The 21,150-nt window shown below is 42.9% G+C and overlaps 2 protein-coding genes across 6 annotated transcripts in view; one reads left to right on the top strand and one right to left on the bottom strand.

The window, feature by feature from the left end:
* The window catches only part of CNTRL (centriolin), a 63,682-nt gene extending 56,317 nt beyond the window's left edge, over nucleotides 1-7,365 (top strand). For all 5 annotated transcript variants that reach the window (XM_083485661.1, XM_083485662.1, XM_083485663.1 and 2 more), the window contains 5 exons: nucleotides 2,089-2,364; nucleotides 2,861-2,923; nucleotides 3,390-3,599; nucleotides 5,138-5,221; nucleotides 6,976-7,365. In XM_083485661.1, the coding sequence (XP_083341787.1) occupies nucleotides 2,089-2,364; nucleotides 2,861-2,923; nucleotides 3,390-3,599; nucleotides 5,138-5,212 (624 nt within the window). In that variant the 3' untranslated portion in view covers nucleotides 5,213-5,221; nucleotides 6,976-7,365. The remainder of the gene's footprint in view (nucleotides 1-2,088; nucleotides 2,365-2,860; nucleotides 2,924-3,389; nucleotides 3,600-5,137; nucleotides 5,222-6,975) is intronic.
* Nucleotides 7,366-9,229: 1,864 nt separating this feature from the next.
* The window catches only part of RAB14 (RAB14, member RAS oncogene family), a 32,210-nt gene continuing 20,289 nt past the window's right edge, over nucleotides 9,230-21,150 (bottom strand). Inside the window, exons 3-8 of the mRNA XM_083486052.1 lie at nucleotides 17,440-17,493; nucleotides 16,451-16,628; nucleotides 14,733-14,799; nucleotides 13,469-13,556; nucleotides 13,197-13,227; nucleotides 9,230-11,445 (exon numbers count right to left, since the gene is read on the bottom strand). Coding sequence (XP_083342178.1) covers nucleotides 11,268-11,445; nucleotides 13,197-13,227; nucleotides 13,469-13,556; nucleotides 14,733-14,799; nucleotides 16,451-16,628; nucleotides 17,440-17,493 — 596 coding nt within the window. The 3' untranslated portion in view covers nucleotides 9,230-11,267. The remainder of the gene's footprint in view (nucleotides 11,446-13,196; nucleotides 13,228-13,468; nucleotides 13,557-14,732; nucleotides 14,800-16,450; nucleotides 16,629-17,439; nucleotides 17,494-21,150) is intronic.

Here is a 21,150-nt window from a genome sequence, read left to right as displayed (position 1 = left end):
TGCATGTCAGCAGAGCGCATGTAAGTGCGCCCTGCACTGCCCACGTCACCCTTTTAGTGACATGTTTTGTGACATTTTCAGTCACTTCTGGGTTTGGCACTGTGCGCACATGTGCAATCACATGTCTTTTGAACATGCGTTAATCAGTCGTTGCCTGTATATCTAAAGTGCAGAAAAAGTGGATGGAGAGTTTTCCTTGCTGTTTCCCATAAACATTAAAACTCAGGATTATCCAATGAAATGCACATTCAGGGTGAGCAAGAAGGGAAGACTTCACAAAATACAGAATTAATTTATGGAATTTGTTGCCATAATATGTATTTATGACTACAGAATTAGATAGCCTTTGATAGACCTCACCTCCTCCAGGAAAAAGCTATCAGTCATCCATGTTCAGAGGCAGCAAATCGCTGAGAACAAACAAAACAGGACATGTGTTTACTTTTATGCTCCGCTTGGGGATTTCCTATGGGAAGGAAGCAGGTTGCTGGACTAGATGGAATTTGATCCAGCTAAGATCATTTTGAATGCCTCCATAGGAACAGTTTCAAGGCAGGCTTGACTTCTAACACTGCTCACTTTATAACTCAAGAGCAATGGCTTCTTTTACACATACAGAGGTTTGATTCCAAGGGTTCTGTGTATACACGAAAACACACATACTCAAACCCTTGGAGCCACACCCTCATGCGCATCCCTAACCTTCCAAAGAACTTTTAAATTCTCTCTTCCTTTACCTGAGAAGGCCCACTCAGCACACTGGCTCTGAGATGCTCTCACAAGATCTTGCAAGGCCATCAGAGTGCCTGCAAGACCTTGTACAACCATCCCAAGTCTTCCAGAGCCAGCACGCTGAAAGGCGTTGCCAGTAAGCAAGGCAGAGAGCTTAAAAGCTGTTCTTGCATGCATTTAATTTGCACAATTTCAACCAGCCAGCCTTCAAACGTTTAAGATTAAAATAGTACAAGTTACATGTGCATAAGAAATAATTGTAATGTAGCTACAAAATCTGTGGCTCCAAGCTGTGATTTCAGTAGGAGAATTAAGCCTGGGCTCAAATATTTTCTGTTGGCTTACACTCAGGTTGGATTATGTGCCATCTTTTATCATTCCCAAAGAAATCAAACTCCTCATAAGGAGGAAATCGTCATCACCAACAGTACAAGCTGGAATTGTGTACAGCAGTAGGTCTTGCCTATATTTTTAATACTTAAAGGTGGTTGTATGGAAGTGGCTAAGGTGGTCTTTGTAATTTGATAAATTAGTTTTCATTTAGCCAATTTTGCACCCACATGATTAAATAGCTAAGTTTTGACTACTACGTCATCCAGCCATTAACATAGGTTGTTCAGTTACTCAGCAGATTCCATACAATCACTTGTGGGGCTATTGCCACAAACACCACCAAGCCAAGTCACATGGAGATGGCAGTTACAGGATGCAGCTGTTGCAATTTTTGAGATAATGGAGGCCTGAAGAAAGACAAATTGCACCTATGATGTTACCATTACCTTAAAAAGGTAAAGGTAAAGATACCCCTGACCATTAGGTCCAGTCGCGGACGATTCTGGGGTTGCGGTGCTCATCTCGCTCTATAGGCCGAGGGAGCTGGCGTTTGTCCACAGACAGCTTCCGGGTCATGTGGCCAGCATGACTAAGCCGCTTCTGGTGAACCAGAGCAGTGCATGGAAACGCCGTTTACCTTCCCGCTGGAGCAGTACCTATTTATCTACTTGCACTTTGATGTGCTTTCGAACTGCTAGGTGGGCAGGAGCTGGGACCGAGTAACGGGAGCTCACCCTGTCACAGGGATTCAAACCACCGACCTTCTGATCGGCAAGGCCTAAGCTCTGTGTTTTAGATCACAGTGCCACCCGCGTCCCTTTACCATTACCTTATTCTCACATAAGCAGCAGTTCCTCCAATGCTAGCCAGATTAGGAGCCCCACCAGTGACCCTATTCATTTCTGCCACTGATCACATAGGGCCTGCTGGGTGTCTGCATTGGGTCTGGTTTGCTAATTGGCTGTTAATCCTTAGCATCCTCTCTGAAATCCTGCTGTCTCACCCTTGTGTTCCATTGCTTAGATGAAGAGTCAAGAGAATTTAGAGAAACAACACAAAGAGATGAAAGGGACAGTGAAGTCACTTAAGCTGGAAGTGAAAGACAAAATGAGAACCGGTTTGAAGGATCTGAGTCAATCCCCTCCAAAGCTTTTGGGAGAACTGGAGACTACTTTTGAGATTGAAAGAAGACCTCAGAGTGACTTGGAAAGTCTGAAGGAAAATTATCCTTTCACAAATAATGAGGGAAGAATGCTGTGCTTTGATGAAAAGCTGGACCTTTCCAAAGTCCACATCATGGTAAACACAACCCTACTAAAATCAGTGTTAAAAAAATCAGAGCTGCTTCAGACCATCAATTTTGCATGCAAGCAAGAATCATTCTTCCTGTATTGTGCGTCTTATGAATCTCAGTTTGAAGCAACCAACTCCTGCATCTTCCCTGCTGTGGTACACCTGCATTGGAAACACAAACACAGGAAGCTTTCCCCCACACTCAAGCTCCTAGACTTTGATCTCTGCCACTTACAGTCCTAGTTTCTATTTCTTTAAAAATAAAAAACTAGAGGTCTAAAACCTGTTTTAAATAAATAAATCCTGAACTCCTTGAGCTGCTGGAACTTGTAAGTAGGGTTCTGTATTTAAGCAGAGTAGCTGCAGCTGCATGGTGTTCATAGCCCTGCTAGTTTATGATGTCACTGTCCTATGTTCATTATATGATGATTACCAACCAGCAAATCCTACCTTAATCTTTTTATCAGACCACCTGTTTCAATCTGTTCTCTTTTCTCTCAAGGATGAACAATGGCGTGGAAAAGCACGCCGAGAACAGCTGCAGCACCATGAGGATCGGCTCAAGGTACCACAACAGTTCTAGGTTCCCAGCCTTTGAGTGGGGCAGGGGGCTAATATTTCCAGTTATTGTGGGGGGGGTCATAGTTTTCCTTGATAGTATGTACACCTTTTCCCCGCAACAGGGTGTGCTCCTGTTGTTTGGTCCCAGCTCCTGCCCACTTAGCAGTTTGAAAGCATGTCAAAGTGCAAATAGATAAATAGGTACTGCTCCAGCGGGAAGGTAAACGGTGTTTCTGTGCGCTGCCCTGGTTTCGCCAGAAGTGGCTTAGTCATGCTGGCCACATGACCCAGAAAAACTGTCTGCGGACAAATGTCAGCTCCCTTGGCCTGTAAAGTGAGATGAGTCATCTGCAACTGGACCTAACGGTCAGGGGTACCTTTACCTTTACCTTTACCTTTATGCACCCCTTTATTGATATAGCACAGAATTATCTAATAAACCAGTCAGTTAACTCAGTGTGTTCTTTAAGGCTCAGCTTCGTCAGTGCATGTCAAAGCAAGTGGAGGTGTTAATTAAAGGAAAGCAGCAGACTGAGGGCACCCTCCATAGCCTGAAGAGGCAAGTTGATGCATTGGATGAACTAGTTAGCAGTACTTCAACAGACTCGCAGTTTCCTTCCTTGAACTCCTCAGGGTTAACTGACTCTCTGCATGAAGAGTCAATTCTCACAATGAACCAGGTAAGTTTCCACATTGATTTGGATTTACTGCTTCTGTGTAGGAGAGAGCCTTTCTATTTTCATTCATTTTAAAGTATACCCTGCCTTTGGATCAAGTGATGATCAGTGGCTTACACCAGAAAAAAATAGCACATGGCTCTTGCTGGTGGCAGGGTCTAGAGTGTCCTCCTTTGCCTCCTTACCTCTCCCAGAACAGCTGTTGAAGCAGTTCTTTCTGGCTGGAGGCAACTAGTAGAAAACTTTCTCCCCGTCTATTGGGTTTGCTTGAATATCAGAAACTAATTCTCTGTGGTCTGAATATGCATTGACTTTTCACATGCATATTTTCTAAAAATTTTGGAGCTTAATTGTATGTTGGTTTTTAACAGGATTTTGTGATAGCTTTGTGTTACAATGTGTGTCCCTCCATGCATAACCTGATACTTCAACATTTCATCTCACTCAGGCTGTTTCTCCCAAACTACACCCACCTGTCCCCCATCTGATGTCAGCTGTGGGGCAGGTGGAGATGTGGCTAGATAGACTGTGGAACTGATCCCTGCAGAAAGCAGTCCTGTCAGTCTTATGCTCAGCACTTGGGGAGCACTGAGCACAGGACTTGCAAAGTGCTTTCCAAATGCCCTGACAATCACCTGGCTGCTGGGTGCTGGGAAAGCACTGCACAAGGGACATCCCAACCATCTATCAAAGTTGCCCCATAAGGGCTGATAAGGATCTGGCCCATTGAGCCAAACAGGCTTTTCACTCTTGATTCTCTGAAAGCAGGGGTGTGTGTCTTGAAAATTTAGCTGCTCCTCTTCTAGTTCAGTCCCTGCTTTCACTCAAAGCAGATATGTTCTTTTTCTCCCATTTGTGTTTCTGCTCAGATTTTTTGTTTAGCATTTCTTTAAATTCCTTAGTATCCTTTCTTTCCTATTTGTTTCTACTTAATCACTCTAGTTTGTATTTTGCTTTTTTCATTACCTCTTTGCTGTTGGCTCTTCTTGCCCTCTGTCCCTGTTTTGTGAGATGGCTGCAATCACCAAAGCTAAAATAAAATGCATGTTACAGTGGTTAAGAAAAAGCCTCCCAGATGGCTGCCTTGGAATAAACTGCCATGGATCTCTTTCAAGTCCTTTTAGTAGACTCTCCAGTAACAGGCTTTCTCTGCCGAGCCAATTGCCTAGACTATAACAAGTTTGCTTCTAGTTATATCCTTTTACTGAACCACCTTGTTAGCAGTTTATATTTTGTAAGGGTTTTCAGCACAGAGTTTAACACAGGAGGAAGGGACTGGGAGATGTACTACTTTGAGCAATGAATTTATTCACTTTGAATGTTCTGACCTGCTTATCTTGAATAAAAGTTTTGTGTATCCTTTCTTTTTATATTTTACCAAATATCTTAGCCTGCTGTAAGTCTTACAATAATATAATCAAAATAATAATCATAGGGATTATGCTGCTGCTATTATCCATATCCCAGAAGCAAGTCAAGGGCTCTTGCAATGTGTTGTCTTCTCAGTTTTTTTGCTCATTGAATGGGGACATCTTTTCTAGTTTTCTAGATCTCCTTCCAGGACATCAACAGGTATTTCAACACAATCTCCAGGTATTCATCAGTACAAGGCATAATCCCAGCAGGTAAGAGTGGTGGGGTGATAACAGTGGAATGTGTGGAATTGATCAATAAATGTTAAAATTTAGACTGAAATATAAACACAATTTCTAGGGCAATGTGCCTGTGGCCCTCCATTGGTCTGTGGCATAGCCATTGGTCAGGCGTAATGGGAACTGAAGTCCAGCAACTCCTGGAGGGCCACAGGTTAGCCACCTCATTCAAGAGAGTATGTAGTTCTTATTTCTAAGTATGACACTTTTTTTTTTGAAAGTCTAGCATCTGTGTAATCAGCCTTCCTCCATGTAACTCAGGGGGCGGGGGGGGGGGAGTTACAACTCACACCTATATCTTGCATCAAACACTGAGGCCATGCTCATGATTTAGGGCACTTATGCTTACAGCTTTTAATTGCTAATGGCAGCCTTCCCCATCCTGGTGCTCTCGATCTGTTTTGTACAACTCTGCGTAGCCCCAGGTTGGGGTAGGGTAACCTGTGGAGAGCAGTGCATGAGGTTCTTTTACATCTTCAGTAGGGCATTCCAGAACCTTAAGTGGGATCCAAGCCTGTTCCCTGTTCTGGAGCAGGAAAAGCTCACAAAAGCAGGGGGAGGGGGAGATGCCACTCCAAGGTCACATCTTGCCACAGGAAAATGAAGAGGACATAATTGCCCTCATCTGACTGTTCCTCCATAGCTCCTCCAGATTTGCAGTCTCCTGGCTGCTGTTCTTACAAGCACATAATTAAGATTACACCCCCACTGAGTGATGAGTAGGACTCCTTAAAGTCTCCAAATCATGGAATTCTGCCCATGGTCTCCTGGCAGCAGTTTTGCCTTCAAGCAATGGCACATCAGCCCTGAATAAAGAGCACCTGGGTTGGACCAGGCGGAGGACCTCTCCCACCTAATCTGAGGTGTTAGTGGAAGCAATGCCAGGGAGCTATCAGAGAACCTGAAGACATTTTCAGTCTCTCAGGACTATCTTTCCCCCCTAGATTTTATCTCCAGCATTGTTGGTCAAGCCCACATACAGACCACAATTTAATTATAGCACCTCTGCCCTGGATGAGGTCACACCAGCAGTTCCCAATGGAGTAAAGGTCTGCCTAAGCCTATAACAGTACCCTTCGCAGAGTTTGACAGGGTGCGTAATGTTGAATGAACCAACCTTCCAAAAGGCAAAGCATTTCTGGGTGGCATAATCCGCACTGCTCCCTAGTGGACCATTATCATCTCTTTAGACCTCATCTGTTTCTAGAGTGGCCTCCTTGCTGTAGTGATCTTTACTTCTCCCTGCTGCACATTGTGTTGGATTCATTATTTTTCTATAGTCATAAAGGCTATGTGGTGGGTTGCCTTGCTTTTCTAGTATTGTACATTGTGGGGAAAGCTAGGTAGCCCCTTCCACTGGAGAGCATCAGTTGGATTGAACCCTATCTTGTCACCTAGAGGGAGGTGCTCTTGCCAGCCTTCTGGACTGCCCTTCCTAGATGCAGAGAATAATTAATTCATGGTAAGCAGCTCCCCTTTTCCTAGCTCTGCTAGCAGTTAGGAAGGTAACAGCTTACCCAGAACCTGAGGCAACACACTACCTCAGTTTACTTCCAGCCAGACCAGCATCACCTTTCATGCTTAAGAAATGACTTCTGCTAAAAAGTTAACTGAAAATCCTTTGTTAATCAATCAGTAAATTGGTATGATTGTAACCTTGCTTGCCCTTTGCAGCAAGCATATTTTACAGTAATCACTGAAGTTTTTTATTATTATTATTATTATAGGTAAGCAGCGAAATGCAGCTATATTGGTGCAGCCCGTGCCAATAGCCTGGCTTTGAAGGCATCAGAAGACTACCTCATTGGTTTCCAAGTCCCTGTTAACATTCCTAAAGACATCTTAGGTGTGAGCTCAGGTGTTTTTATTACGTATGCACACTTACTTGAATTTTTATTTCTATGGAGCACTTCTGCAATGCAAGCTAGAGTGTAGCATTTGCAGTATTGAAAGTTACAGCCATTGATGTCTGCATCCTTTTGTTTGTGGGGTAGGGGTGCGTGCATTTATTTATATGTGGGTGAATGGGCATAAGCTTTTTAAGCATTTTTAGTGAAAATTTGTATTCTGTTGAATTTTTTTTACAAAAATAAATATTCCCTCCCCCCCCAAAAAAATACACCTTGTGTTTTCTTCTGCTTTCTATAAACATAAATATTTAGTGACTGGTTGTTCCACTAGGTTCCTGTGCATATCTAGGATCTTACAAGGCAGGGATGGGGAACCTCTGGCCAAAAAGCAAAGTACAGCCTTCCTAGGCTGCTTTATGTATCTAGTCCTTGGGTAGATACCCTTGTGTCATGCATTCTTTGCCTGCATGGTGTGTTTGTGTAGAAATATCAACCTGTGCACAGCTGGAATGTTGCCTACTTTACAAATGCAATGGGATGTGACTTTTTGAAACTAGCTCCACCCAGGTTGCCTGTAAGGGATCAAGGCTCTCTGAAAAATGTTGCCCACCTAAGGGATTTGAATGTGTCCTAGATTTTGCAGCAATAACTGCTTCCATATTTCCACCAGAAGCAAATTTACTCCCCACCATGAAGGAGGTATTTAAAGTATGGGGGTTGTCTCCATCTACCTACTTAGAAGATGCAGGGTCATGTGACTTAACTTTTCTACAGACTGGCTGTCTCACCTCACTTCCCCTCCTCACCCCCCCAACAGAGCTTTTTCTCAGTTTACACACATAAGTTTTGTCTCAGCTCTTAATTCTGTTGCAGTTTACCTCAAATAGTACTTTATTCTAATTCCTGCTTAAACTCTTAAAATAAAAAGTAACTTTCTCTTAAAATAAAAAGTAACTTTCTCCTCTATTTCTCTCTCTTTTTCCACTCCCATTCTGTGATCCAGGACTGCAGTGGATTCTGCCACAGCAAATGGCTGTTGTCCATTTGAGCTACTGTGGAAAACTAGCATAAACTTTATTAACATAGCAGAATCTGACGTTTGTTCACTAGGGGTTGTTCTAAGTTGACTCATTGGAAGTAACATGACGTCACTTAGGTTTACTAATTTCAGTGGTGCGGCTCCCATTTGAATAAAAGGGTGAAATACAAAACAACCCTTAGCTATTTTTTACTGGTCTGAATGTTGAGATCCACCACACATACTTGAAATTTAAGCAATGCTGCACTTACAAAAATGAAGTGAGCCCCCTTTACCTAACAATAAAACATGTGCTTTTCAAGATCAGTTTTTCTTCCATCAAACTGATATGATTAAGACTGACGAGATCCAAGAGCAAGTAGAACCAGAAAGTTCAAAAGCAAAGCTCAAGAGGGAGAACTGTACTTTCCACCATTCCAAATCTAGGGCTAGGTAATGCTGCATTGGGTGGGATTTTCAACACAATTCCACCATGTGTGAGGATTGCCCCTGTTAAAATGGGAATTTTTTTCTATCAGTTGCCTCTATTTGGAGAGCCTACCTTTCAGCCAAGATTAATCCACAGAAATGTACATTTGTGATAAATGAGTGTTTTCTAGCAGCCTTTCTGGTTGTTGCCTGTTTATAGCAATAAGGTTTTAGGCTCTTCCCTACAGGAGGTTTAGATAAAAAAGATCTGCAACTAGACTTGAGGACTGGTTGATGGTGAAGCAGCACATCTGTTGGTCTTAACATTCCGTGCTTTAACTAAGTGTTCTGCAAAAGGATTTAAAGTCTAAAGGCAAGCATGCTGATTGTGCTTCAGCTACATAGGTATGTAGCAGCTCACCTAGAATGATGGCGGGGGTTTTTGCTTTCACACTACCATAAATATTCATAGAGAGCAGGCTAGGGAGGATTAAGTTTGATACATTATACAATAAAGCCATCTATCACCTTCTGTGACAATTACACGGGTCTAGAACCTTCACACATGGAATAATATAGCAAAACTACAACAACTGTGGGTTCATATAAAAAGGGATACTTGCTTCATGTGACCCACAATCCACACCCTCTTGAGTGCACATTTTCAAAGAACGACCACTGTCATTTATCTAGATACAGGTACTTTATTTACAAATATTTAGATAATAGCATTGTTACAATAAATGAGTACAGCAGCCCAAATAAGTCCTGTCACAGAAACAAAGACCTACTGTAACTTATAATTTGGAGGATATAAGGGGGGGGGGGGTATTGCACCACCAACAAGCTGCAGAAAGTGATTGCCTTTGCCCAAACTTAAAATTGTATATCAACTGGTCATGGTCCCCGGGCAAAAACCCCACATGGTGCAATCCAAGCTGCATCTTTTGTAATACCCATCTATTTTAAGAATCTTAGGTTGGGGGAGAGAAACCTATCCAGAGCCAAACAAAAAGGAAACACACAAAGGGACAGTGTACACATTATCCAAACACTTAAATCATCTGCACATTCCAGTTTTGGCTTTTATTTAACATTGACTGTACAGTATGCTGGTTATCACCCTTTGCTTTTACATAGTTGAACATGGCCTTGCTTAGTGTCTTTACAGGGCTAAAAACAAAAAAAACCTATGCTATATTTGAAGCATTGCAGTCAATATAGTGAAACATAGTGAAACATAGTGAAGCCCAATCAAGCTTAACCCATTTGTTGCCCTCTTTTTCTTTTAAATAGCAGGTTATTATGGAAGAGTTACAGTACAGCTGAGATTGTTTACATGTGTGGTGGCTCCAACCCAAGGTCTGCATATACACAATTGCTCTGAATTACTTCTCTCAAAGTTCTTTGCAACCACAGCATGGAGGAAGAACTGAGGAGGAGCAGAAATTAAGCCTATGTCAACTGTAGTGTCAAATGCCACGGTATGGTTCAAAATCCCTAGAGTGTAAAATGCTTGACAGTCCAGTTGAGAATATATCTTTTCATAAAAGTGTAAGATGTCCAACAGCCCATCCTTCCTATACAATAAGGCAGGAAATGAAGCTGGATTAATGCAAAAAGTCTTCCCAAAGAGAGAGGAAAAGTATATTAGCACACCAGCAATTGCACAAGACCAGGAATATTAAACAAAAGCAGCAATAGGCTGACGACAGTGCCAAGATAGGACAGATACTATTACACTGGGGTAGGTGTTCTTTTGCACTGTGTCAGGAACCAGCTTCCTAAGCACAACCTCCAAATGCCAACACCACGGAATCAAGCCAATGGTCAGTGAACTGCAGTTACTAAAGCTGGGGGTGATGTGGTCATTATTAGGTTGAACTGTACAGACCAATATATTACCTATTCTAGTGCCAGTAAATCAGTTTGTTTTTATTTCATTAAGATCATATACACAGAATGTACTTTTTAAAGTGTTAGCTCTGTTCCTTCAAAATTTATACATATTTACGTTCTGTTAACAAGGGCCACAAAAGGTTAAAATGGTAAGGAGAAGGAAGAGGTGGGTGGCATCAAGCTACAGAGCACAAGCACAAGATAGATACTTGCCATGTGGGAGGCCACGATGGATGAAGGCTAACACTCCTGCAATGAGTGCTCCCATGCCGCCACCGCCACCACCACCACCAACAACAACTGCATAATAGGGAATCCTTCCCACTAAAAAAGGAATCTTATGCAGGATCCCACTCTAATCATGTAGGTTGTTTCACAGCAAATCAACTTTTTTTTTGTTACTAAAAAGGACAGATCCAGACCACTTGCAGACTGCGAGGAAAGGCTGAAGCTAGTAAAGTTAAATTTTACAAGAGACAAAGCCCTGCAGAAAGAGAAAGAATAATAATAAAAATCATGAGGTCCAACCATCAGTGCTCTGTTTTGTAAATCATGTATTGGTGACACCTATTCACAAGGACTGGGGTGGGGGGAGACTTCTAGATTTACCATGCAGGGAGAGGGTATGACTCTACTTGCCTTTGATAACCTGATTACATCTAAGTTTCTCTTATTTATTTTTTAGCAGTTTAGTGCTGTGTTAAACTGTTGCCTCAGGAGTTTTAATTAAACCCAGTAAGATGGACAGAGGAAACTGAAGCAGCCAAAAGCACTGCTCCTAACAGAGGTGAAAGGTCAGAAACAGAGCCGAGAAGTGAGGTCACTAGCAGCCACAGCCTTCTCTCTGCGGCTGGGGTTCACTGGTTAGTCGGCCACCCTGTGGAGCTGAAGGCTTATGTTGTACACCAGATTCTGCAGCATTTAGATCCAGGCTCCCGTCTTGGATGTTCTGATAGATTTTCTTGGCAGCCTCTAGGAATGCATCCTCAACATTCTCTCCTCTGATAAAAGGGAAAGCAGCAATATTAACTTGGAATGTATATAGAAAGCCTGTTGCACAAAGAATTTCACATACCCACCATTAACTATCCAGGAGCAATGTAGCACAGAGCTTCTACCCTTGTTTCCATTCATAATTCATAGGTATTAAGGTTGCACAACCCATGTATTTTAGCCGCCACTGCTATGGAAACATCAACAGAACATCTTGCAATGGCCATTTTCTGTGCTTCAAATATTCTGCATCAGCAGCCCTAGTGTCTTCATAGCACACATCAGGATGGTGTGGATTCCTGCACGCCTTCCTGCCACATGTCCCAACTAACCCCAGATTACTCTTCTCACTTTTACATGGGGCAAGGAAAGCAGATGCAAGAGGATTCTCAGTTGGTACATCCCACTTCAGATTAATGGAGCCAGCTGAGGATGCCCTGCCTGAAGGACCCCCAACTCCTGTAGTCAATGTTGCTTTTTACATCTCTTCCATGGAGCACTTCAATTCCACCATGCACTACCTTGCTTTAGAGCAAGAATTTCTAGTTCACAGGGCAGAAATTCCTGAAAAGTTCATGAGTCTAAGATCCCAAAACATCAAATGATTGATAAATTATGTTTAACTTAATGGAGCAAATTGCAGTGAAACTATGGCTCACACACTCCTTCCCTCCTCTCCTCTGGCACAGCCACAGGGAGATTTGAAAGCCTCCTTTTAAAAAAGTAAACCTCAGTTTTAGCATGGCGCCCAAACTCTAAACTGCAATTAAGATTAACTATTCCCTGTTTGAAACAAACATGGTTTGAAGATGGTTTGTTTCAATAAAGTGCAGTTAAATTAAAGCAGTTTTCTTGATACAAAGACAAACGAAAGTTAAAAACCTGAAGCAAAAACTTCCACTCTCTTCCTCGAGGCCATGCCAAAAGAGGAATGTGTGAGTCCACAGCTCACTCTAGCTCCTTCCCATCATGATAAACCATGGTTTTTTGTGACATCTGAACACAGCTGTTATATTATCTTTTTTGAATTGCTGTGGTTGGCAACAACAGGGTTGGGGTTAGGCCAGTGTGGACATTCTCAGTCAAACCCCTGCACATGCCAGAATTGCTTCTTACTGTCAACAAGGAACAGAAATCAGATTCCTCTTGTTTCCCCAACACCAAAGCCACCTTATGGGGCTTAGCTAAGCTTCTATGCCCTCGCTATAATGTATATTAGTACAGTGGTACCTCAGGTTAAGTACTTAATTCATTCTGGAGGTCCATACTTAACCTGAAACTGTTCTTAACCTGAAGCACCACTTTAGCTAATGGGGCCTTCCGCTGCCGCCGCACAATTTCTGTTCTCATCCTGAAGCAAAGTTCTTAACCCGAGGTACTATTTCTGGGTTAGCGGAGCCTATAATCTGAAGCGTCTGTAACCTGAAGCGTATGTAACCCGAGGTACCACTGTATTCTAATGAGCAAAAGTCAGACATGTGACACTGATGAACACAGCAACTAATGTAAGAAAGTAAACAGTTAATTAACAACTGAGTGAAGAATTACACTGGACAAAGGGGTAAGCAATACCTAATGCTTTTCCAGGAAAAGAGCAAGTAGTGGCAGCAAGATTGGGAAGGTACTAAGGGGGTATAATTGCTCAAGCTACAGATCAAAGTAGCTACAGGTACTAAAAATCAAAGTACCCCTCAAAGCAGATTATGGATGAATCCACATAAGCAATTTCGGTTTCAAGAAATCAAGACTCAGTACTTACGTTTTAGCACTCGCTTCAAGAAACAGCAATCCTGTTTAGAAACAAAATACAACTTTAGCATAGGCAGGAATAGCAAGTGCCCCATACCAAACCTCACAGGTAAGAGTTCCCAAAGAACTCCAGGGTCAGTAGTTTGTATAACCAGATCTGTGAGTGAGACAACTCAGGCCCTGAATAGCTGAGGTCTCCCCGATCCCCAAAACGGCTTCTGGGAGTTATCATGGCCTAGAATCCAACCTATACACTCACAGCACTGGAGTAGCAACACCCACCATTCTCTTCAGCAAACTGTTTGGCTTCTTCATATGTCACATCCCTCTGCGCTTCCAGATCCGCTTTATTTCCTATAAGGATTATCACCTGCATCCGGAATAAGGCACAAAAAGATTGCTGATAAACTGGCAGTCCCTGTTGAAGGCAAGAGGTCAACAGCTGCATGCTAGTCCTACTCCCTAGGCTCCAGCATCCTGCAGCTGCCACTTTAGCCCTCCTGTGACACGCCTGAGTAGAGCTGGTAAAGATAATCCTTTTATGCAAGGCTATACAGATCAGGAAAACCAAAATCAAATGCTGCCAGAACTTCAAGCGTGAATGTTAAGTGACACTTCAACTTCTTATTACTGCAGGGCCATTCAGATTCAAGAAAGGCTATTATGCAATAAAATAGGCACACTAATGAGGAAGTGAACCTGGCTAGCTAGAACTAACTTCTGTGGAGAACAGAACCAAATCAGGAACAGATGTATTCAAATCACTTGATGCTACACAGGGTGGAAGGAAACCAACTTCAACTGCAGAGATAGGGTGGTATTTAGCCTCAAAAAAGAAAAAAGAAAAAAAAGAACAACAAAAAACCCAAACCAAATCATATGTGTCTTTCTGTTAAAAAAATAATTTAGATCAAGTCTTACTGACTACAGTGGTGACTTAAATCGATTTGATTTAAATCATATCCACACTGGTTGGCTCTTTCCAACTATTTTTCTTCCCTTCTCTCCTTAATGACTCTTGCCATTACCTTCACATTGTACTCCTTCTGTCAGCAATTATGTTCATTTATAATTTTGGGGAAATTATACTTCATAAGATGACAACCAGCAGCAGCTTATGCAACAGGGTGGCAATTTAGCCTTGTGTTCTGATTCCATGCTTTAGGACAAGGCCTTTTAATCAGAGCCACGACCTTCGCTTTAACAATTTAATCACTGGTAGCAAATTTAAAGCCAGTTCAGTGTGGATGAGCGTTAATGGTACCCTTGATTTCAAACCAACCCCATTTTGATGTGTTGATGTAATGGGAAATAAAAAATAAATTAAAAGGTAGCTTTTCCTTTTGGCAAGTACTGTAGTAGTTTAAGTGGTAACTTTGTGTCTTTATCAACAAATTGCTACTTATCACACTCTCAACATCTCCCAAAGATATCAAAATAGGTCATATTTGTTTGATTTTAAATGTAAACAATGAAAAGGCAGGTGTTCAAAGGGTGTTTGACAGCCCTACATTTAATGCAACCATTTTTAAACAGCCAAACTCACAGTATTTGGATTAGTTAGGTTTCTTGCATCTGTCAGCCAGCTGCTTAGATGGTTATACGTGCTTCTTCTGCAGAAGACAGAAAAGGCAAAACTAAGTACTTATAGGGTCACACCAGCATAATATGTCAGTTTATTTCCTATTACACTTTGAGGATGGTACTGGACACAACAGGAACATGTTACTTCCAATTTAGGCAATTGAATTGAGCTGTTAACAGATTCTTGCTTGTTTTTCATTTCCCTGATTTTCAAGGGGAAATCTGTTAAGACAAAATGTTGCAAAAATCTCCTCTTAAAGAGCTATTGTCTGGAGGGTGGGGTTGGGGAGAACACTGATCTTGTGCGTCTGGGGAGCATACACATATGCAAGATACAGAAAGGTGAAGTATTGTTTGCTAGGGTTGCAATGATCTGGAAAACCATTCTCTTCTCTTGTAGGATTAACCAATGTGCCTCATTCCCAAGCTTGCTCTGTATCATTTCCAAAATTAGAATAGTTAAACTTAGTTTAGAAACCTCTGGTTTCAATTCACCCTACTGTAAAGGCAGTAAAATATCAATCCCATAACTAGACCCCATAATTTATTTGTTTAGTAGCCCAACACAGAGCTGACAAATACTCCCAACTTCTTGCACTTAGCAACAGGCTTCATGTCCTATTTAAGATAGACTAAAATAGGACTAAAATGGTCATATTTTTTCCGTGGGGCACTCAGTTCAGTTCCATGACACCATACAGGAAGCTAGATGCACAGGAGATAGTGATGTATTCCCAAAAACAGATGCTCCTGATGAGCCAATGTGTCTCTGTCCCACTTACTAGCAAAGAACCTTTGGCAAGCTACCAAAGCCCAGAAACTCAACAACCCCAGATACTTGACTTTTAAGAATATTGCTCTTCCTTCTCCAGACTGTTGTTCCTGGGCATGGCCAAAAAAGAGAGAAGTGTTTACAGGTATTACATAAAATTAAGGGCTAAGAAAGGAGCAGCTGTTAAAGCTGCAACCTTGGCTAAAGTTCCTCTTAAAATCAAGACAATGACTTGACACTTATATCATCCTGAAAAGATGTAATTAGGTTTGTTTGTTTTTCTAAAAAGTGACCATGCTTTAAAAACCTGTTTTGAGTCACATGCCCCTTACAGAAATATCAGCAAAAATAAACAAACAAAACCTTGGTGCATTGTGTTGATAAAGTCGGCAGAAAAGGCCATTCTACCACCAGCACCTTTCTCCTGCAGTACTAGAACTTGGGGTCACCTAAAGCAACAAACAGTAGATTCTGGACAGACGAAGAGAATAAATACCCTACTTTGTGCATAGCTAACCTCTGGAATTCACTTCCATAAAATGTAGTGACTGCTGCTAGTTTTGAAATGAATTAGCTAAATTTATGGAAGCAGGTCTTTCACAGTTGAGATGGCACCTTCATGTCCAGAGCCGAAATTCCTGGGATTCTGGGGAATATTGCTGGGGCAATAATGACAGAGAGCCACTGTGTTCATGACCTGCCTGCGGGCTTCCCAGAGACATCTGACTGGCCGTTTTTTGAGAGCAAAGTTATTGATGAGAAGGAGCCCCCAACTGATCCAGGAGTGTCATTCTTGTCCTATTAAGAGCTAGGAAAGTAGTACGTTTAACCTCAGCAGCTGCTGTATGACTGCTGTAGGTAACATAAGAGTGTACTAAGGGTGTCTATAGCACAAGAAGGCCTCTTACCTAGTAATATCGTAGACCATAAGAGCGCCTGCTGCTCCTCTGTAGTAGCTCCGTGTGACAGCCCTGAATCTCTCCTGTCCTGCTGTATCCCAGATCTGCAGCTTAATTTTTTGGCCACTAACTTCAATTATTCTTGTACCAAACTCAACACCAATTGTATGGGGACAATCTGCCATAACTGTTGCCAAAAAGGAGAGAGAGAGACAGAGAGAGAGTCAGGCGACCAGTACTTCCATTTAGAGCTCTCAATAGCAACACTGAGCATGTGCATGTAAAACTGAAAACCTGCTTAATATCAACTTCAGATTTCATCTCACCCATCCCAACAAAAAGAAAAAGGAAGGAAATCTAACTGCTGTCAAAGTTCTGTACTTCATTAACATTTTTTTAATCTTTTTTCTATATAACACTATCCCATCCCCAAGCTGTTCAGGTTCATTTTCTCATCAGGAATGAGAAAAAGACAACTGTCCTGCCAAAGACCACACTAGCTCTTGACCTCTGTTATTTGTTTTGTTCTTAAACAAATTTAAGGTATGGCTTATTTTTAAAAATCCTGGTCAAAGATAGATAGCTGGACTTTAAGGGCTCTAGTAACTTACAGTCCAGTTAAAACCTACGCCTAAGCTGGGAAAAGTAATACTGGACCTAACTGCTGACCAGGCAGTCAATCTTAAGTAAAGCAGCACAAGGCACATAAGGGAGTCATGTGGCCTCAAGGGAATGTAGAAGCTTTGTCAACCCATGATGATCGTCCAACCCCAGTTAAGACAGAGACTGAAAATAGTGTCCAACTGTAATAGTGGCACATTAAACAATTTTGCTAAGTGTCTTTGCCTCAGCCGTGCTGGACCACTCTCACAAATAGAGCCAGGCAGATCAAAGACACAAGAAAAGCCCAAATCAACTTGTGCAAGGAGGAGAGAGAAGAGGCATGCTGTGGATTACCATCTAAAATCACTTGAAGGTCAATATGTGAAGAGACTTACATTTCTTTTCTGTAAACTGGTGGAGCAAGCAAGACTTTCCTACACCCATGTCCCCTACGGGACAGGGCGGAGGGAGGGGGGAGAAAAGAAAGAAACAAGTCTTAGTAACAAGCCGTGTACTATTATCGCTGTGCTTGAAACTTAGCATCACAGAAGATGACTGTGCAATAATGTGTCATTCACACAGGGCCGGCCCAAAACATTTTGGCACCTGAGGCTCACCTAAACAAACATCCTCCCGGCTGCCTTACTAGGACATTTTCCACATGGGTATAGCGCGTTTGTACCACACCAAGCACTCACCAGCCCTCAGGCAGCATGATCAATGGTCAGGGATGATATGACACTGAACAGCCAGTGTGATATAGTGGCCAGAGTGATGGACTAGGTCCTGGGAGAGCAGAATTCAAACCCCCACTCAGACATGAAGCTCAATGGGTGGCCTTGGGCCTGTCTCTCTCTCTTCTCTCCGTCTCCTCCTCCCCCACCCCTAAACCTACTTCACAGGACGGTTGTGAGGATTATATGAGGAAGAGGAGAATCTGTGTACACCACCTTGAGCTCATGGGATAAAAAGGTGAAGCATAAATCCAATAAATACTGTACTGAATGCGCCACTGAATCTAATGTGCGTCCTAAATGTAATTTGGCAAAAAAATGTGTGCATTAGACTCAAGTAAATATTGCCCAGCCCTACTGACCACCAAAACTATCTTGACTTGCAGGGAGGGGGTGCCTCCTTTTTTACAGCCCTCATCCTGCCACCCCTGTAAATCAGAGGCTCCTTCACCGCCTGGGCACGTTGAGGACTAGCCATGTGGCTGGCGCGCTCTCCTGCCGGCCACCTTACCTGCCCAGAAGCCCGCCTTCTCTTCCTCCTCCTCTGCTTCTCCATCACCAACCACAGCCTGGACCCCTCAGGAAACCACACAGCAAAGTCACCCTGCCCTGCCCAGTGGGATTCACTGCAGCCTCCTGCGCAACAGCGTCCACCTCCGCTTCTCTCCGGCAGAGGAAGCTGCCAGGCTGACTCAGCTGATCCCGCAGCAGGGCCCTGGAGTGTGGCAGCGCAAAGCAGGAGAGCAAGCATGCACCAAGAAAACAGGCCCCACAGTGCCAGCTCGCCTTTCTCTCTCTCTTGCAGTGTGGAAGTGCTGGGCCCCGCCTGTGTAGAGGAGCTGAGGCAGGTGGGAACCACGCTTTGGCTCGGCTCGCTGACAAAAAGGGTATGGGGGGCTTTTCCCTCATGGCACTTTCACTGAGGGAGAGAGGGGTTTGCTTAGTATCCTCCTCTGCCTTGCTTTAGGGTGCTCAATAGAAACCTCCCAAGGAGCTGAGGAAAACAGTAACAGTTATTTCCCATCCCCACACACTTTATATAACTCAGTGGGTTACACAGCCCACTTAACTGCGGAGAAAGTACCAGACCTACTTCTGAGTAGGTAAATCAGGATCAGCACTATGCACTGTTGTATTTACTTGAGTCTAATGCACCATCGAATCTAATGCACATCCTAATTTTCACAGTGTAATTTGGCAAAGGTATGCTTTAGACTCGAGTAAATATGTAGCCCAGCAACATTTGAAATATGCAATCCAATGGAGGCAGCAACCAAGGCAAAAATTAAGGGAATGGGCTGGAGGGGTGGGCAGAGGAAAGTCAAGAGAGTGTAGAAATGGGTGGGTAAGGAAGGAGGAGGAGGAGGAAGAGGATGCGGCAAGGAGGAAGCCACTGCTCCACAAGGTGGGTCCTCATTGTCGCTGTGTAATGCAGCGGCAATAACAGAGCAGTAGCTTGCTGATCTCCAGGTGCTCAGTGAACAGGCTAGCTGCTCTCATACATAAGTTATGAAAGTAGCAAGCCTGTTCGCCACGGCCATCCAGAAAAGGGTGGCACTTGGAAGAGAAAGCGGACGAAGAGAAGCCCCTGCCTTGCTGCCACTTTACACAGCAACTATGGCAACCCCACCATGTAAAAAGCAGCAGCAGGGCAGTGGCTGTGGCAGTGACTCTTCAAAACTACTTCTCTCAAGTGCCATCCAAGGCAGGTGCCTCACCTCACATTATTGAAGGGCCAGCTCTGTGTTCTACAGTCTACTGGTGAATAATCTCTGTGCACCAGTTGCTTGTAACACTTCACGAGTAAGAATTATAAAAGTAAATTTTAAAAAAATGAAACTGAAAGCACTGCTACAGCACTGCAACAGACAGCACTAGAACTATTAACCTCAGCATCTAGTGGAAATGTTTCTCCCCTCCATTCCCTCCATGTTTTATAAGACAGAGGATTTTTTTAATTATCCTGCCCTTCCTCCAAAGAGTTCAAGGTTATGAACACTCATCCATTTTCATCCTGACTGCCACTCTGCTGTCAGAGTTGAGTTGAAGAAGGAGAAACCAAGAGCCACACAGAGAGCTTACAACCAGGCAGGGAGCTGAACCTAGGCCTCTCCCAAGTCTAAGACTGGCTTGTTAAACATTAATACAAGATCAGCTACTTTCAGAATAGCAGCGAGTAGTCCAACAACTAGTACACAGACACTTTAGTTCTTCCTCACTCAGAAGTAACCTAAGCCACGTCTAACATGAGGAATGCGCAAAATATTTAAGGCTTGGTGTAAACAGCACATAAGCCATGTTGCAAGTTTAGGGCCCAATGACCTATACAATGTCAACTATAAACTCTCCCCTGCATTATACCACCATATGACTATTTGTAGGCCAGTGGGTCATTGTGTGCCAAGCACTGAGCAAATCACAGCACAACAGCCACCGCAACTAAATGAAAGGAAATGGCTTGGAGTAACCATCTCAGTCTCCACTTCATGACTATCAAGCACGAAGTTTTACAGGTGCTTTTACAGGTGCACAGTGAGAAAAAGCTTTGTGCAACAGGAATTCCTTGCCCAACATGGCATACCCCCAAATGAAGTTTCCAGTGAGCTTTGCAGAGGCTGAATAGCTAACAGTCCTGCAGGCTAAGCCCCTCAGAGCAGTTTAAAACAACCAACCACAGCCATGAACTTAGTATTGCTTAACTCTGTATCTTTGAAGGCGGCTGTCATTAACTGAAATACACTGGGCATTTCATAGTTAACTGGTTGCCAGTTAATTTCAGGGCCCAATTCAAGGTGCTCACATTCGTGTTTAAATGACTTCACCGCAAACACCTGAAAGACCAACCCCTTTCCAATAGATCCTCTTGGGTGTTAAGCTAGGCAGAGAGGGCCTTCTTGGTAGCTCTACCATCCTCAGAAAGTGTGGGGAGTAGTGGCCCACGGTAGGCTTTTTCTGTGTCTGCCCCAAAATTGAGGAATTCCCTCCAAGTAAAAGCACATCCAGCACCACCATGATACAGGTTCAGCCATAGGCTAGCAGATGCCTTTACCCTGGCGTTGATATCATAGACATCATTTTTAGGACTTGTCCTATTTTTCTAATTCGAAATTGTTTCAACCAATTGTAATAATCTATTTTTACATTGTTGTAACCCGCCCTGATGGTGAAGGATCAGTGAGAAATCAAATCAATAATAGCAATATATTTATTATCATTGTTACTTGTCCTGGAATCCAATGCGGGTTGGAAATTTTCTTCACAAATGCTTTGTTTCACAAGGACTATCATTTGATTTCCACTCCACCCACCCCCCAGTGCAGCTGAGACTTCGTTCTTCCTTCAATCAGCAAGACAGTTATACCAAGAGCATAT

The sequence above is a fragment of the Podarcis liolepis genome (genome assembly GCF_965112155.1).
Source record: "Podarcis liolepis genome assembly, chromosome: Z".
Classification (NCBI taxonomy): Eukaryota; Metazoa; Chordata; class Lepidosauria; order Squamata; family Lacertidae; genus Podarcis; species Podarcis liolepis.
The sequence above is the reverse complement of the archived record's forward strand: the minus strand, read 5'-3'. Positions and strand labels throughout refer to the sequence as shown.